The sequence below is a fragment of the Acipenser ruthenus genome, chromosome 9, assembly GCF_902713425.1.
Source record: "Acipenser ruthenus chromosome 9, fAciRut3.2 maternal haplotype, whole genome shotgun sequence".
Taxonomy (NCBI): domain Eukaryota; kingdom Metazoa; phylum Chordata; class Actinopteri; order Acipenseriformes; family Acipenseridae; genus Acipenser; species Acipenser ruthenus.
This window is the reverse complement of record NC_081197.1, coordinates 1,852,430-1,871,232: the sequence shown is the minus strand read 5'-3', so window position 1 is coordinate 1,871,232 and position 18,803 is coordinate 1,852,430. Positions and strand designations below refer to the sequence as shown.

Sequence of the window (18,803 nt, the reverse complement as noted above, 5' to 3'; positions counted from 1 at the left end):
ATCTCCAGTCATGTTATTTATTTTGACTACATACACTACCCCTTGAGAGGTTTGCAGTGCACTTTGAGTAAAGCTGTTACACAGATGGGGCACCTCAGCCCAGAGCACCAGACAATGTGTGTATCTGTTTGCATGGGGAGGGGTAATCCATGAAGTCCTACCCTCTGATTTCCCTCAACAAGTCAGCCACCCACCACCCACCTTATAAACACACACTGACAACAACAACAAAAAACAAACCTCTTCTCATTGCATGCATCGAATGCATTCCATTCCTGGGGAGCTTGATTGACAGCTAGCTATAAAGGTGTAGTAAATCCAATAACACTGAGATTCATTCTTTAAAAAATGTTTGCATTAAAAAAACAACCAGCTTTAGAATCTAGATTGTATTGACTGGCCCACAACATAAACCTGATATAAAGATCTGCCATTTTCCAGCTCAATCAAATAGACCCCAGGTGGTCTTTAGTAAGTGAGCCGACCCTGCCTTCTCGTGGCCTGTGCCAGTGAGCTGATTCTCTCTTCTCTCTGCTCTCCCGGGTTCCAGATGGGTATGCATTCTCTCAAGAGGAGGACGGTGTGGTGTCTCAGTCCCAAGTCGTCCGATCATACGACACGACCAGACGGAGGCCTGAAGTGGAATAACAGCACAACATCGCCTCTCCCTCCAGCCCAGGACCCCGCTGGAGAGTCCTTGTTATTGCAGCTCGTCAGACTGCAAACCAAGAAGAAAGAAAGAAAGAAAGAAAGAAAGAAAGAAAGAAAGAAAGACGCGCACCGCCAAACAGACTGGAAAGCTGGTTTCCGTGGCCTTAGCCAACTTGTGGAATATTTATTAAAACTCCTCACTCAGACCTCAAAGGCTTTACTGTTGTGGCCGGATCCCTTACTGGTCCTGTTCGAGTGTCGTCTGGTGATTTTGTTGGACCAGCGAGCATCGCTTTTCTTTTACCTCATTTCTCTGACCGGATCTGTGTGCAATGAAGTCTGAGGCATTACATTCAAAGAGTTCTGCCATCGAAGAGTCATCAGTCAACCCCCAGCACCCCTCCAAAAATAAATGTAGTTTCTTCACAGTGAAGGGGGGTGGGTCTGTGTTACATACAGAGCTATGTCAAGAGTTTTATTAAGAAGTAAGCCATCCTCTGCATGCATGCGAAACGCTTTGAAAGTAATCCCCCTTCTTCAAGATGTTCTGGAGATTGCTGGTTCCCCGCATGTTTTGCCAGAGCCACTGGCCCGGTACAGTACAGTGCATGTGAAATGATTTTAGCTTGGTATGTCAGTGCTCTAGAAGCCACAATGCTGAAGAACCCACTCCCGGTGCCAATGTGCCGAGGGCTCTGGGTGTCACTTGTGCTGGCTGTTTGATTGCTCTGGTGAGCAGATCGGAGAGAATGACCCCCCCCCCCCCCTCCTTCTCAGGCTAAGCTTTCATTGCAGACACTGGTTGAACTGGGGTGATTCCCACTGTTACCTCTGCTTCAGCCCAGTTCTTTGTCTGTTGTGGCTTGGTCACAAATTGCTCGCAATTGCTGTGGAATATTGTTTAAGTTCAATAAAGTTGTTAAAAAGCCTGATAGTGTTAGTTTTCATACTTGGTCAAATCTCACTGCTACAGTAGTGGGTACAGTCAGTACAGTACAGAAGTTGTTCATGATCTCATTTTACCTGTTAACTCAGAGTGGAATGCCCTCCAGGACCGTGATTGGATGCCCCTGGGCTGGGATAGATTAATCCCTCCCGTTTGTTACAGAACAACTGGCCCAACTGAAGGGAAACCCTGGCAAGTTGTGACCCTGCAAGAACAGTAGCCTTGTGGAAACCCCTTTTACAATTCGACCCAAGAAAAGCTGTGATAATAGTCTGTGAATACTGAGTTTGGCAAGCACAGAGCTGATGCTCCTCAAACAGATCTGGTCATTAACCTTTTTATTGCTATGATTTCTGTGGTTATAGGCTTGGCTGTTCCAAGCAGTCAGCCAAACACAGCAGACCCTGCACGGAGTCACTGACAACAAACGATACATAACAAGAGCTTCTGTCCTCTTGATTTACGTCAAGTAGATTAGATCAAATAAAATCAACTCTTCTGTTTTTCCTTTATAAAGCAACCAGTTTGCACTGGTGCTTCAGAAATACACCTAGCAATGCCTCCTGAATCAAAGGCTTTTTCCGAAAGCGTTTCCAAAGTTTTAGTGTGAAATTTCCAGCTCCAGCTTGTAGAGAGTGGGTTCTTAATTTTTCTTATTTTAATAATAAACCCAACATCCCTGGAAATACTTAACTCAGAAGAACTTCAAACGTTTGTCGAGAGTGTGTGCTCTATTTGTTTATACAGCAGTTATATAATATTCCACAGAAAGGCAATGCATCTCCATTCAGGGGTTTATTTTATAACAGTCCACAGAAACGCAATGTATCTCCATTCAGGGCTTTATTTTATAATATTCCACAGAAAGGCAATGCATCTCCATTCAGGGCTCTATTTTATAACAGTCCACAGAAAGGCAATGCATCTCCATTCAGGGCTCTATTTTATTATAATATGCTTCACCAGTATAAAAAAGGTCCTCTGAGCTTCACTTTCAAGGAACTTCTCTGGTTGGATGAACCCCATCACAAAGCAGCCCCCGACTGTGTGTGTGTGTGTGTGTGTGTGTGTGTGTGTGTGTGTGTGTGTGTGTCTATATATATATATATTATAAAAAAAATAACAGATGGGCCTCTTCAGTGAGTTACAGGAAAACAATTCCATCTCGGGTTCCTGTGACATCACAGAAACCCTGGATGGAATTATTTTCCTGTAACTCACTGAAGCCCATCTATTTTATATATATATATATATATATATATATATATATATATATATATATATATATACAGCAGTGTGCAAATGTATTAGAATACCTCAAGATTTCTCATTTATATCCTTTATATATCCACCTGCATAAAAAACCTCTGGGTGTGAGAATTTCAATTTCCGCTCAGTAATCAGTGATATAGAAACAATAGGCACTCTTGTATGAAAATGTTTGACCACTTTGTGCTTTAATTAGGCATCTTAAACAACTTCTAAAAAGTCTCATGCATTTAACCATTTGTGGCTCTGTGTTCCTTTTCTCTTACTATTTTAAATGAATTGCATGTGTGGCCTAGTAAAGTCATCCATTAAATTAGACAACTTGCCTATTTTGTACATTTTCCCAGATTCCAGATGTTCCAGTGGTTTAAATCCAAACTACAGAAGCAATGGGGTGCTATAATAAATATGTATACTGCAGATGTATGCCAAATATTTTCTCTCCAGAGGTTGTGCAAGGAAAGTAGTATCACATTTATAATCCTCTTACCCTGTCTGGGGAGTGACAAGTTGTTTTTGTATTGTGCTTTTTTTTTGTAGTGTTAAATAAATGTTCCTATTTTGACATTACAAAAAAAAATACATAAATAAATGAAGTTAAAGTTCAAGCAAAACACACAAAAAGACAGCTAAGTGCCACACAAAGACAGTGATCATCCGTCTTCTTAAATGCCTTGTGTGTTTTGTATCCTGTTTTCGCTAAGTTTGTAGTGAGCGGGACCTCTACTGATGGGAGCATCCTGTGGTTAATGCACTCCTGAAGACCTGTTCATGAACCCTACTCAATCAGCTGTCACTTTCTTGCATGTATAAAAGCATTCCTCAGAACATGTATACTGTATGCATGTGATAAAGGCTATGCTGCCTGGCATAGAGGCTATGTGGTATCAACAGCGTGCTATCAAAAGAGATGTTGAACAATGGGGATAGAGCTAACAAAGCAGCGCCATAAACCTAACCTGTCGTGTGCAGTTTGGAAAGAAACACACATTTCACAGCATGTAAAAAAAAAACTATTTCTGGTGCTATAGTACTGTAACTTAAAGAAAGCACTCTCTCAATGCCGCCTTTCCTGTGAATAACCAACCGGCTGCTTCCCTGTAATGACTGACGTGCTTTTCAGCCAGTGTCATCCCGGAGAGACTGCAGCAATGAAATGACCTCGGAAGTGATACTGAACTGAAAGTAAGCCATGTAAAATGACACATCAGACTTGTTTGTTCTTTGACAGTATGGAGTGGCGGGGTACTGAAATTGACTCTGTAGCAATGTCTGGCTTTATAGAAATGGTATTTAAACAAAGTCACCAATACTACATGGTAAACAGGAGGCGGCTGCAGTAAATATTGAGAATGCATTAGCGGTCTTAGGAGCTTTCTGTACGCTTGAAGACGTCATTGTAAGACGATCTGGTATGCTTTGCACTGTACGTACGGCGCAAGCCATTTGCGTTGGAACAAGGTGCAGCAATAGTTTTAAACACAACTTCAGAAAGGGTACAGTTCAAGTCTGACCTCCCTACACTTTCGAGGCGACTGTTTTTGTTTCTGTTTTTTCTCGTCCGAGCTGAACGTGCTTGACAGGTTCCCAAGGAATTGAGCGTCGAGAATCCACTCTCTCTCAGAGCAACCGAGAGGGAGGCAGGCTGACAACCCTGAACTGTGACAGCTCAAAACGGACAGCTTGTCAACCCAACGGGGTCTCTGTCTGCAATAAGGTCAGGCAGCAAGCAGATGTTTATATGCCATTACCGACGCACAGCTCCCGGGCGGGTTGACCATGCCGTTCCTCCGGGCTGTCTGTGTAGATGCCGGTGAAGCCGCTCTGCCCACGCAGCCGCCTGTCTGCAGCTCCGAGCTTCAGTTGTTTCAATATTGTTTCAGACGGGATTTGAGAGTGGATATGCAGAGTGGATCACAGTGCTGAGGGGGGGTTGTCTAATTGGCTCCCAGCTGAGTGTCGGGAGCTGCCCCGGTGTCTGTAAGAAGTGTTTTTTCATCCAGCTATATTAATTCTTTTCATACCTCTCGTCTTTTTTTTTTTTTTTTTTTTTTACTGTCTGCTGATATTTTAATACAACTGAACATCTTTGCCGTGAGGAATATAAAACAGCAGTGAAGGTCACATTCTGAATATGTGCTTGTGTTTTAGTTTAAAAAATATATATTCATAGTTTTTTTTTTATGTTTGAATGTTTTTTGAGACTTGGTAGTTTCTTGCTCGAGTAAAAAGAAAGCAGACACAGCGTTACCGATATTATTCTATAAGCTATCCACACTACGCAAATAATGCGAATTTAAACAGATTTGCGTGTGTTAAGCAGGTTGACACAACGTGCATAGTGTCGGGTAATATTGTGTACTATAAACATACTGAACAAGCGTATGAAATGTGAGCTCCGATGGCATGTCAATTCACTGTTTATTAACATGTAACTAAACTTCAGCAAACGGTTAATTGCGTATTAATTAAATACTTATTTATGCCACTCAAAATAAAGCTTTACCATAGCCTCCCTCCTGCATCTTCAGCTCCCCTCTGCTCTCTGTCTTACTCAACTATGTAGTTTTAATGAGACGCTTGAAGGTGATTTTAACTGGGTTTAATGAAACTAAAAGACAAGAGACCTTATGTGTCACAAATAATTGCTGATCAATCTGCAGCCCAAGCTTCTTCAAACCCCTTTCTTTCAAAAGGGAATACCAAAGCACCTTACTAATTCACTGATATTAATAACAGCATTATAGGTCACTTTAAAGAAGTAGATGAAACACATTTAAATCACAAATACAAGTTTATGATCACACCACTTTTAATAATAATTAACATTAATGTAAATACTGTTTATGTAATAATACTAAGAGGGACTTAGTAAAGTTCTTTGACAAACGTTTCAACCAGAAGTCTTTCTCAAGGTCTTCAATACTTCCAGCCGAAACGTTTGTCAGAGAATGTTACTATGTTTGTTTTAGTATTGCTACATATTCTATTTCTAACACGATCGCCTGGTTTCTATTGTTACTTTAGGTAAGATAGTCCAACATTAAAGCTAATCGGGGTCTGTGAAACCAGCGCTAAATGTTTTTATAGCTTCTGGTGAATTACAGCATCAGACCCGTACTCACCTCTCCACCTCTTTACTTGAATGGTAAGACTTATGTCTGTGAAACGTGGTTTGTGGTTCTCTTCAGGTCCTTGCCTTTCCATTCAATTCAATGGGCTGAGATGCCAATTCATTAGATTTTCACCAACCTTTACTACTTTAAATACACTTTCTTGTGTTATACTAAACGGCCCACACAGGCTACAGTTAGATACATCTGGCAGTCACATCCCCGACTTCCAGAACCCTTAGCAGAAAGACGTTTGATCTTGCGCTGCAGCCCACGCGACGCCAGCTTCAGGAAAGGGACCCAGTTCAGCCCCAGCGCTGCTCTGCCGTTGCTCTGCCGTTGCTCTGCGGTTTCCAAAGATGAATAATAACCCAGCAGGGAATCTTGTCCCAGCTGAATGAAAACGATTCATTAGGCCCTGGACAAATCTTCTTGAGTGACTCTTTTTTTCTAGTGTGGGCCTGGGTGAACAGGCGGAGCACGTTTGAATTGCTGTGCATGACGAGCTGGCGAGAGGCGAATGGAGCACTCTGTTTACTGGAGTCTTTCATTCATTACTTGTATTACTTGTATTGTAACACTTGAAATGTATTTGCTTACGATTGTAAGTCGCCCTGGATAAGGGTGTCTGCTAAGAAATAAATAATAATAATAATAATAATAATAATAATTGTGCAGAGAGCTGGCCCTTCAGCATTAGTCTGCTTTCAATATTATAAAACAAAATGCAGATAGCAAACATTACCTTTGTTTATTACACAAAGGAGAAGTGTTCAAGGTCTTTGTTTTAGTCTACACCGTACTATTTGCTGTAGTGCATGAAAACAATCATTTTATCTAAGTCTTTAAATTAACATTTGGATTGTGGAAAATGGATGGATCTGCTTAACCCCTTCAGGTCCACAAGGAATTAAGCGGTTGTTCAAAACAGTTTCTTAAAACACATGTGAGAGCGACTCAAGTATAACGAGGAGGAAGCTGACAATGTGGACGACCAGATCCAACCTGTCAGTACATTTTAAACCCTGTTCTGTGCACCTCATTGAAAAAATAAAAAAGATAAGCTTCATTTGTTTTGTGGGACAAATTTTAATTAAGGGGCTCAGTTGGGCATTAGTTCATTTCACAAATACTGGACCTTTTTACTGGTCTTTTTTTTTTTTTTTTTTTTTTTTACACAGAATCATGTTGAAAAAGGAACAAAAAACCAGACTCATGCACCAGTCCCCTGTGTGCTAGTCCTCCCACATGAGGTATATTTGGAGACAGGGATAGTGAGAAGTCTCGTTTTTCTCCACAGACATTTCCACAGGAAGACCGAGACATTGGCATTCTTGAAATGCTTTTCCATGTGTAACTTCATTGCCTTTCTTTTTCTGTTTATTGTGTCTGGCTCTGCGTTCTTGTATTTCTGAACAGGAGATCATGACCACTGAGATCAAATCCCATTTCCAGGGACCTTCCTTTGGTAAATAAGAAAGAATACATAAAACAACTAGCCTGGAGTTACAAGCAAACCCCAGAAAGAGATTCAGGAGTTTGAATGCACAGTAATTTGACACAAAAACAGCAGTTTGCACAGAATTATTAAGCTCGAGGCAGGAGTATTACATTTACTATTGCACTGGAATTTAGATTTTGTGGGATATCAGTTTTTTTCAAGACACCCCTTCTCACCTCCTATATAATACCATCTCGGGACTTTTCTCAGGATCCCTTGGTTAAATTATTTTCTAGTAATTCTCTATATCTACTTTTCTATAATTCACTCGATGCATCTTACTAGTTTCTTTTGTAATATTTCTGCACATTTCCCTAATTAAACCTGAAGTCCATTTTAGCACACACTTTCACAAGACTTTACCCCTTAGTTAAACCTTTTTAAACATTTCACCAGATCCACTCTTGTCAAAGCCCTCATTCTTGTCATGTCCCCCACCCCCAAAAGCAGTTGAGAACATATTTATCACATTAGCAATGCACCCCACTCCCCTCTGCTCCCCAACCCCCAACTTCAATACAATCGCTTCCACAGAGAGAAGCGCTGAAGAACACAAATAAATCTACTCCTGGATGCACAAAAGACATCAATGCAACAAACACACCACCAGCTGTGGAATTAAACACATGCCGTTCAGACTGGGGAGAAGGGGCATAAATTATTTACTTGCTTTCTGTCTTGTCTTAATTTTGGTTCTCATCTAACAGCAGCAATAGAGTTGCTCAAGGCAACATTTTATATATACACACACTTGAAAACTTTTTGGGGATTTCTTTGTAAGTGTTGTATGACTAACCCAGGATTGTGGTTTTCGAGGGCTCCAGAGCAATACAGCACAGCGTCCATGTGTTTTACTCACACAGCACTCCCATACAGGCTGGCATGAAAGATGAAGTCAGAAAGCATAGGTCTGTTTTGGTTAATAAAAACCAACAAGAAGCTGTTCTGAGATGTTCTTACCTTTTTTAACAGCATTTTCTTCAACATCCAAACTTTGTTTAGCGTGCTTCAAAAAGGTCTGCAGTAAAACCATTCTTTAATGAACTAAAAGCTTTGGAGCATCATATTGCGCATGCCCTTCGATGGGTAACCTGACCCTGCTGGCTGAGCAAGCCACCCGCATTCTATTGTTAAGCGCTTTTCAATGTTTTGTGAATGGTACGGTGCTATACAGGTTTACGCTGTTGCTGCAGAGGTTTTTAAAGTGCAAACACTTGAGCTGCAAGTATTTTTTCCTTCCCAGTATGAAGTGGATTCGTGTAAATGCTGTGCTCTTTAGGTTATGCCATGAATATACTATTCATTAGCTGATAGACTAGCATCTGTTTAAAATGATATGTAGCCTTGTAATAAAGATTGTAGTTGTGCTAGTACTGCTAAACTAAATACAAGAAACCTACTTTGACCCCATAATATATTTATTGAGTAAAAGCATTCTTTTCATGTGTAGAACCCTTGGTGCTCTTCCAAAGCATTTCCAGTCCTTACACCAATGAGTCACATGATTACAATTACAAAACAACTAAACACTTTGACCTGTTGGCAAAAAACATTGCTACACAATAAAAACTTAAAATGTTTTTTTTTTTCTGTACAAGTAAACAATACAAAAAGTGTTTCACCTGAATTGGATTATCATCAAGAGGAACGGAGGGTAATAACGTTTCTGTTAAATGATACAAACAACAGCTTTGTCACTGTTTCAAAGTCCAAAGAAGTCTTTATTGAAAGATGGAAATAAGACTCCTATTGCGTTGCAGTTTCACCCATTCCAGGTTTGATTAGCCACAGAGTTACTAAACTAATGAAACCAGGATTGGATCAAACTGCTATGCAGTGGGAGTCTTTTTTTCCATCCCTGTTGTCTCTTTTGGGTACTTGCTGGGATAGCAGAGATCTGTGCACAAACACTGATGCTTCTGACCCATGTTTATAATGGCAGGGGGTGCTTATATTTGAGGACACTGTCTCGGGCACAGTTGCGTGGCAGTAGTTCAGTGCACAAAGATTTGGCCCAGTGTTCAGCTTGTGGGACTCTGTTCTGTGGACGGAAAGTACGACAAAAGGGTTTCACAACTCCACTTGTTCAGGTATGTTACTGAAATCAGCAGGTGCCAGGACTTTGAACAATCAGACCCCTGCTCAGTCTGATCTGAGCTGATCACACCTGAGTACGTCTCGCCTGCGTCTGCAGGGTGACGGTTAGGAGTTGTTGGTGCAGCTATAAGGAAAGAACAAAATGTTTTAACAGGTTGCTCAGACTCCTGGCTACTGAATCACCTGAATGAGACACTTCATTGATGGTAGTTTGGAAACCCAGGTCTGGGTGCAGGGCTCGTGTGAGTTTCTAACCCTCTTCAAACCATGTTGTCAGTCAGAGATGCATTCATAAAAAACACTAAAGCGTTATGAATGGGGCACACACACACACACACACACACACACACTCACTCACTCACACGTTAAACCCTAATTCAGATTGATTCTGGACTGAAATGGTATAATCGTGACAAAGCCTCACTTCAAGATAGCTTTAAATCCAATCTAGATCTCTTATAACACATGTGAAGACACTGAAGCGGAATGCCCATTAAGGAGCTCATTCCACTCATGACTCCAATCTAGTGTCCAGTATGATATTTCAGAGCATGGGAACATGCATTCTAACTGGCTGGCTGCTTCTGTGGACCGCACAGCACTTCATATATTAAATTACCAATTACTTGAGCTCACAACTCTGCCGCCACATGTGACTGCAAATTTAATTTAAAAAGAAATGTTGGTCCCATAACTGACCTGCCACCTGGCAATCTCTTACCAAGTAATCCCTTGTGATATTAAAAGTGGGTATTATGTGCAAGGCCAGCGACCACGGGGACAAGCTGCAGTGTGCTGACTGAGTGCGGGGCAGTGTGAATACTGCTTGTATTGAATGAAGAATAAGGACTGCCAGTATATCGGGGTGTGTTAGCTTTTTATCAAAGCGTGGAAGGACACACATACATTATGAAAAGCATTGACTTATTACTTCTTACATAACCTTCAGTGATAGAATATGCAGTAATACTAAAAGAAACATGCTCAATTATTTGACAAACGTTTTGACTAGAAGATGCTGAGAAAGACTAATGCTTGTCAGAGCTTTTAAAATGTTTCTTTTAATATTACTGCAGAAGGACTTGCTCCTTGAAATGGTAAGTCGTACACACTGGACACTAACAGATTTACTAGCACAGCTCTGAGGTATTCTAAGTCACTTCACTTTTGCCCCTTAGGAATGAGGAGTTAAAGCAAATCCTTTTTAAGAATTTAGAATGCCGGAATGCTGTTATTATTCCATTCCAGCATTCCGTGTTCACTCCCCAGCGTGCTATAATCTATAATCTATAATCCATGCGTGTGAGTGGACTGTGTTTTACAGTAACCCGTAATTATAAGAGAAAATACATTCAGACAACCTCTTTCTCTGTTATCTGAGCATGCTTGAGTTAGTCAGGGAGCTTTCTCAGCTTGCCGTTGTTTGCTCGCTGCTTTTGTTTGTAAGAATTCTGTTTACAGTGGATGCACAGCACTGGGATTTGTTTAAGATATCTCTGCTAGTCTCAACAAGACGAAGCACAGGAATTTGGCCTCCTATATTTTGGGGGAAAGGCAAATTTTTTTTTTTTCTTAACCAGGATTTACCTAAAGACTGCACGCATGTGTGTGCATATATATCTCTTACAGTAGGTATTGGATTGGATTTCTGTTTAGGCATTTTATCTGTTTCGTTATTTAGGATACACACACACACACACAGTTTTACTGCTTGCATTTGTCCTGCTTTCCACTCACATCTTTCAAACCCATCGTGTGATATGTCTGTCTAGTTGACTGACAAATGCACATTGGAGCCCCTTTTATAAACTGGACAGCACCCTCTCCTGTTATACATGTCTGTAACAAAATGCTGGATTATATGATGCACCTGTAGAAGCATGTGACACAGATTAAAGTACCCTCTTTGGACTCCAAACAGAGCAACAGCCCCTCTGACTGACAAAGCAAGGAACGGGTTTGACCTTTCACCCGCAGCACACAGTAATGTCAGGAAGCTTCTGCTATGAAGAGGTACCGTTCACTGATCTGATGAATGCATCCCTGCAAAGCAAGATTTACACTGGATTTACATGCCGCTGGGGGTTGTTTACATAAACGTGATTCCAGCAGCTTTTAAAAGTTAATAAATCAAGTTTCTCGTGTTTCGTTTAACCAAAATCTAGCGCTGCCACCTCATATACTTATTCATTAAGAGATGAAATCCCTGTGTGTCAAGGAGATATTACATTGTTCCAGGAGCAGAAGGACCCACATTCAGATTTAGTACCTTGTTATTGTTCCTGTCTTAGTGGTACGGGTTCGATACTCAAGTGGTATATTTTAATAAAGGTTTCTAGACTTTACTTGACTTACACTATACTGTGCAACACTGTTAACTGATGCAGGGTTTGCCTTTCTTTTTAGAATAATAATTGGACAGAACAACTTTCCATGGATTGAACTCTTGTATAATTTAATAAATGGACAGTTATCGAAAAGGCTGCTCCATTTTGCACCAGACCCCAGTCCTCTTCTTGATGCGGTAAATGACATGGAATCTGCACGTAGAATTTATTTTTTTAAGGAGCACACCCACTGTGCAGTTTAACAGTTCAACTGAACAATCTTATTATAAAGTCCATCTCACACACACACCCCATCACGACTCCTCCTGAAATCAGGCAAGCTAGTCCACACAATCCTGGATCCGCACCAGAAGTGCTGCCAGTTCAGAGGATGGAACCCAATCCACCTTCACTGCAGAACGGTGTCTGGATCGGAGACATACAAAGAAGGGCTATTGTTAGATTAGCCAGACAGCAAACCAGGAAATACTGCGGGTGAGCTTTTAAAAGCAAAGCACTGGAGAGCAGGAAAGACTGTAAAAAGAAATAAAATCATTCCCAGAGATTGGTACGGACTTCTTCAAACCAAGAGTTGTGAACTGCTTTCTACAGACATAAAGTTTGGTATACAAATTCAATTCAGTTCTCAGGATCCAACCCCTGCTTCCTTAGTCCATTAGAAAAAATAAAGACTTTATTTATTCTTTTAAAAACAAACAAAAAAAACGTGTTTTTCTTTTCTTCACTGTCTATTATTATTAGGACTTATTTCAAACAGTCACAGCCGGGTACTTCTGTTCGCTGTTCATGCTGCTGGGGGGGTAGGGGGACTGCAGTTGCCGGTACCCTCCTCCCTGCGTGCCGTCGTGGAAGGGGGGCGCAGGGGGCATGGCCAGGGCCTCGTGCTGGATGGCGTATCCCAGATACTGGGGGTGCAGGTACTGCCCCTGATGGGGCATGATCTGGGTGGCCTGCTGGCAGTTCAGCACGGAGAAGTTGGTGGGCATGTTGACGTAGACGTTGCTCAGGCCCCCGTCCGGCGGGAGGCAGCAGTTGGCCTGCGCCCTCACGATGGGCCCTCGAGGCCCCCCGGGCCCTCCGGAGTTGGCGCTGGAGCTGGAGCTGGCAGCGGTGCTGGACTGGCGCGAGGAGGAGCCCCGCGAGGTGCTGGTGCTGGGGATCATAGGGATGGTCTCCATCAGCCGGCTTCCCCCTGGCGCTCGACTCTGCTGGGGCTCCTGCTTGGGGCGCAGGCAACGGCAGCAGCAAACCGCCACCAGGGAGCCCAGGATGACGAAGGCAACGAACACAGAGCCCACGATCAGGAAAGGCACGTAGATCGGCACTGCGAGGAGGAGATAAGAGCTCTGTTACACACAGGGTTGGGACATTTAAAGAGATGTAAGAGATTGCTTACTCAAGGCGTTTCGTTTCCAGTGAAGGGGCTGGCATTTTACCAGCTATGTTATTAATGTTATTTGAAAAAAGACCTCTTGAAGCTATCTTGGTTTCCAGATGACCAGAAAAGGCACATCCAAAACAATGCATGAAATAGACAATATACAAGTATTTAAATAAATGGAACATTACTACAGACCGAGTATTTTTGGTAATTCCAGCTATCATTTCCTCAACTTCCCCCGTTACTGCAGAGCAGTTTCAGCCATTCCAGGTTATACTGTGAGCCTGAAGTAAAACTTGGAATAGATTGAATGGCAATCATTAGACACAATGGCTGCCCAATGGCTCTGCTTAGCTCGGAGGAAATTGGGAACATAAGAAAAAACTTAAGTGAAAGCTTGGCTGGTCAAGTTAGCAAAGAACCACTCCAGGGCTTCTGTGAAGAATGTGAATTGGCTTACACTGCAACAGCAAGATGTCAATGTTGTTATGGTAATGGCCGGCCGTGTGTTCACAAGAGTGCAGCAGGGTTAAAAGCAAAAGAATAAGACTTAGTTCTGTTTTGGCCAATCCAGTAAAACAGTAAGAAAACAAGTGAGACAATCTAAAAAGAAAAGTGTACGTACCAATTTTTACTACATACACAGTACCTGCTAACCACAAACAACGCGTCGTAATACACAGACTTGCAATCCCGCACACTGCTCTCCTGTGCCTTTGAATGCAGAATAACTTGTTTGAAATGCTTGACTGCCTATGCCTGGCCCCTTTCAGAAACCGTACGTTAAAACATTTTCCCATCCACCCTCGACAGAAGCGACACGGATACAGTTACCGTCTGCTCTCCAGGCTTCCCTCTCCTCCTTTTCAAATCCAGCACAATAGGTGCACTTGGGTTCAGCTGTGATAATATTTCAGGATTTGAAAGCTAATGCATTAACTGACAGCGGTTGTTTGAGTACAGGACCGGATGAATTCTTCGGCTTATTTGTTTGTTTTTCTTTATAGCACAACAAATGAGTTGCAAAACTATGCATGATGCAAAAATAAAAACCGAGACGGTCTGCATCCCATTATCTGTTAGCTGTGCTTGCTCTTCATGGGAGACAGAAAGGAGCAGTAAACACTGGAGCTGAATAATAACATTACAAAGGGTTTTTATGTGCCTGCCATAAACTGCATGCAAAAAAACTGGCTGAGAGTTTGTAAGATGTGGCAGTCACAGCAGCCTTCAAATGTCTGCTTGGGTAACGCTGTGCTGTATTATTCCATGTGTGTGACCACAACAGTGACCAGGCACGCTGTATGTACCATTTAAACAGTGACCCTTCTCTGAGGGGTCCGGAGTTCTGTGACAGTGCTCTTCCACTGGAGATAATTCACATTGAGGTAAGCAGAGGGGCAAGTCTTCAGCTGGAACGTCAGTCCTCGTTTGGGGGGGGGGATTTGTTTAGCATTATGATGGAGTGGACAGAGCTGCTTTTAGGAGCCTGGCAACCAGGGCAATTGCCTGGCATCACAGGCCATGGGGGACCCCACTAGGGTACGTTAGGGTGTATCTGGGGAGCAGTAAAAAAATGTTTAACAGCTATGTAACAATAATTCGGCCTACTGATCTTTTAGTTTGCATTGTGGATTTCAAATTGATGTGTTTATTTGTTATGTGAAAGTCCTTTTCCAAGCAAAGCAGCAGTGGAAATCAGCCAGGGCGCGGGTGAGAGGAGGGAGGGAGGGAGGGAGGGGCCCACGCCTTTGCCTGGGGCCCAGGAGTCCAATGCTGGCTCTGGGAGTGGAGAGGAAACGCAGAACAAGCCCCTCTTTCCTCTGTGAAGTTGCCAGCTCTGATCATGACATGAGGTGGACACCAGGCACCCAGCAAGGTTACAGAACTGCCCTTGTTCAGGTATATTATTGAAATGATCAGGTGCCAGATATCAGGCCCCTGCTAACCCTGCTCTGAACTCCTGAACTTCTCATCACAGCATGAGTAAGTCTCACCTAAGTCTGCATGCTTTTTATTTGCAGCTGCTCATGCTGCTACAGGGGAGGAACAACTGATTTAACAGAGTTTTGATTGCCCAATTAAACAACATACAGTACTGTACTTTACTGAGAGGGCTCTGAAACCAGACCTGGCGTGCATAGGAATGGTGCGAGTTTGGAATTCAAGCATTCTCCCTCAGGATCGCTAATTCAGCTTACAGCACGTATTTAGCAAGAGTTCGTGATTTCTTTATAAACTACCTGAGTTAGTCTGAAACCCACTGCATTAATGTATGGCCTGTGTGCTAATGCCAGTACAGAACCTACTTTTTACACCATGTCTTGAAAAAAAGATGTCAGTTTCATAATTTATGCATCTGTCATTTAAACTCAGAATTCGCATGTCTACGCAGCTACTGATGAACAGCTGTCGCTGTCAATGGGGCTTAGTGGAATATTACAGCACGAGCGCAAAACAGATGTTAGCGCATTTGCAATGTTACTGTATTTAGACAAGTTAAATACGTTATCTGTTTAGAAGCAAGAATTTTATTCAGCTAATTAAGTGGTAAAATGCGTCTGCTCGAATATTATTATTATTATTGTCACTACGGTAGCAGGAGTGAATCGAGTGGTACACTTTTACAATGTAAATTAAATAGTGTCTTAGTCTTTATGCAAGTACAAGTTTGGCATTAGGGTTACCACCTCTCAGGAACAAAAAAGCGAGACATCTGAACAGAAGGGCGGTTGTTAAAAGTCTCGACTCTCTAGAAATCCTACAGTAACATTGAATACACTATTGTAGTGCGGACAATCAGTTCATACTGCGAGTCTACTGCAGTGATATTTATTATCTTGAATTATCTAACTTGTATTCGCTTTACGGGAGTGCCATTGCGGTGTTGCTGTAGTGGTCTTGTCTGCATGTATAAATAAGCGTTCGATCAAAAACAGGACACTATTAAAAACCAAGATGTGTTAGCGTCCCGGGAAGGCATATTGAAATCCCGGGACACCTCCCTCTAGATGATCAAGGGAAAAGAAGGACACTTCTAGGATCCAAAGTGGCTACTAATTATCAAACACATGAAACATAAGGCACTCAAGATGGGCATTGCCAGTCAGTGCAGTCGCGCATATCTATCTATCTATCTATATATATATATATATATATGCAATCATGCACAGTGTAGCCGTGGCTCATATAACAGGCTCCAATGGGAAGAGCGCAACACACTTTTTAAGAAGCTATCTTTCTATCTATACGTTACCTGCTGCATTATCGTTGTCCTGGTCTCCTTTCCCTGGCTCCGTGACTTTCCTGTCATTTTCGCACGTCCCTTGGTCCAGCCGGGCCTCCGTGCTGGAGCAGCAGTACCTGAGGGCGCATTTCCCGCAGCAGATGGTGGCATCTGCGCTGTCATAGAGTTCCGGGCACTGGAACCCGTCGCGCCAATTACCCTGCGCATCGAGCCAGCCGTGGCAGTACTCGCCGCTGGCTTTTACATCAATTACTGACAGGAGAAAAGTCAAAGCGAGGACAGCGAACAATGGGAAACTTTCACTCCACATGATTTAGCGGCGCGAGAGCTGCTAGATTGTGTACAATTATTATTATTATTATTATTATTATTATTAAATGTTGAGTGCCCTTGTTTATTTGTTAAACGAAAGGAGCGGGCACCACCTTGACACTTATGATTTTGTCATTTGTCTAAAATGTGTACAAATTAACAACACCTTATTCAAATATACCGGGTTCTGCAAGTACATGATAAATAAAACAGGACTCCAAAACGTTCGTCTCTGTATATATGTACAGAAGGAGTCGCTTTCACACTGCGGGTTTGCAGCCCAGTTAATTCTGCTAGTCCTCTTGCCCAATGTTTATTCTCCAAGCTCCAATCAAACCCGTGTTACGAATCATTCTCAGTGCAACAGGAAAACACAGCATGCTGCTTGATTATACCATCCAGAGAAACGCAAAGCAGAGCCCACAGAACTGCGTGCCGTTTACGCTGTCCAGCCCCCTTCAAATGCAAACTTCGTCTTCAAACTTTCCAGCAACAGTCTCGAAAAAAGTGCAGCCCAGAAGCAGATTTGACACCTATAATCCACTTGCGTTCTGTGCGGTCTACCTTCCAAACCTCGGGGTCTGCTCTATTAACTCCAAGAGAACAAATGCATTGACACTTTTAGAAAGTAACGAGAAATACAAAAAAAAAATCAACAATGATATTTAAATACACCACGGCTTCCTCGAGTTATTCACAATTCAGAAAGTCCAAACGGCAACCTTTCTTTTCCTACCCCGTGCTGTGCTCATCAGCGCAGTGTGTTCCCGCAGCGATGTGTAAGTGTGCGCTTCCACTGCTCGACATGCCAAGTGAAAGACTCGCCGCCGCCTCCTCTCTCTCTAGCGTTACTGAATGAACAGGGAGACTGCCTTTCAATAAAGGGCGCTTCATCCAGGCCCGCGCCTGCGCAGTGGGGTAGTCTGTTCCCCCCTCGCTGAATGTAACGCAGTCAATGCTAACGAGGTTTCTGCTAACTTGTATCGTGCTGGTTCCTGCGCTCTGCAGAAGACTGGGGCCGCGGACGCTTCCTTTCCTCTGTGCAATGCCCTTGGGACCTCTGGAAATAAAAGACCAGAATCCAGCTATTGTTGCGACACTGCTGTTTGCAAGCAACTTAAGCCAAGGGAAAGAGGCTCGCATATGTATGCATACTGATGCATGCCTACATGCATACATGGGTTTGTTTTTTTAGTTTGGAAGCCAGGGGGACACTTTTGTGAACTAAAGTAGTGTCAGCTTTGAGGAATAATACTGTTACCTGTCAGGTCCCCGTTTGATTATTCTACAGATAGCTTTTCCTCCATGTAAAATTACCGGCAACTACTTGCATGTGCACTATAGAGATGGCCTAACTAGAAACAATTCATGCAAATAAGGCTATTTCATTTTCTACTATTCCCCCCCCCCCCCCCCCTAAAAATACAATTCAGTTTTATTAATACATTTAATTCTATCAAAAATTAAAATATATTGTATCATTAAAACATGTCAATGATTGTAGCAAAAACTTAATGTCATTTAAAACAAACTCTTTTCACCAATACAAAAAAAACCAGAGACGTTTCTTTAAAGAAATGCAAATTATAATGCGCTTTAACATATCCTGAAAACAAAACAAGCACATCATTTACAAACATTAAATACTATATTAAGCAAAATCGATACACTTGTACGGCTTTTTCGTTACTTTCCATACTGTGTTTTTTTTTTTTGGTTATGTTTATTCCTTGTGTAACCATTTGCAGTACAGTATCACTTGGGAATCCTCTGAAATGTATCATTTTCAATATATTACAGTGTATCACTTTCAATTCAGCCTTCTGCCTATACACGCGATGATGCCAAGCATGCATTTGACTCCAGCACCACCTAGTGGATGGAAATAGCACTCGAGTCATCAGCGCTTTGAGAGGACCTAGTCTTGAAACGCGCTGT

At 42.3% G+C, this 18,803-nt stretch overlaps 2 protein-coding genes across 8 annotated transcripts in view; one reads left to right on the top strand and one right to left on the bottom strand.

Annotated features, from left to right (window-relative positions):
- LOC117407247 (phospholipid-transporting ATPase IB-like) overlaps positions 1-1,580 on the top strand; it is a 174,325-nt gene extending 172,745 nt beyond the window's left edge. For all 7 annotated transcript variants that reach the window (XM_059030679.1, XM_059030674.1, XM_059030676.1 and 4 more), the window contains one exon: positions 551-1,580. In XM_059030679.1, coding sequence (XP_058886662.1) covers positions 551-648 — 98 coding nt within the window. In that variant the 3' untranslated portion in view covers positions 649-1,580. The remainder of the gene's footprint in view (positions 1-550) is intronic.
- A 7,300-nt stretch (positions 1,581-8,880) lies between these two features.
- On the bottom strand, positions 8,881-17,809 carry LOC131738020 (protein shisa-2-like). Its single transcript, XM_059030681.1, has 2 exons — positions 16,563-17,809; positions 8,881-13,249 (listed from the first exon to the last, which is right to left on the bottom strand). The coding sequence occupies exons 1-2, from the start codon at positions 16,861-16,863 to the stop codon at positions 12,675-12,677; spliced, it is 876 nt and encodes a 291-aa protein (XP_058886664.1). The 5' UTR covers positions 16,864-17,809; the 3' UTR covers positions 8,881-12,674.
- Positions 17,810-18,803: the final 994 nt, after the last annotated feature.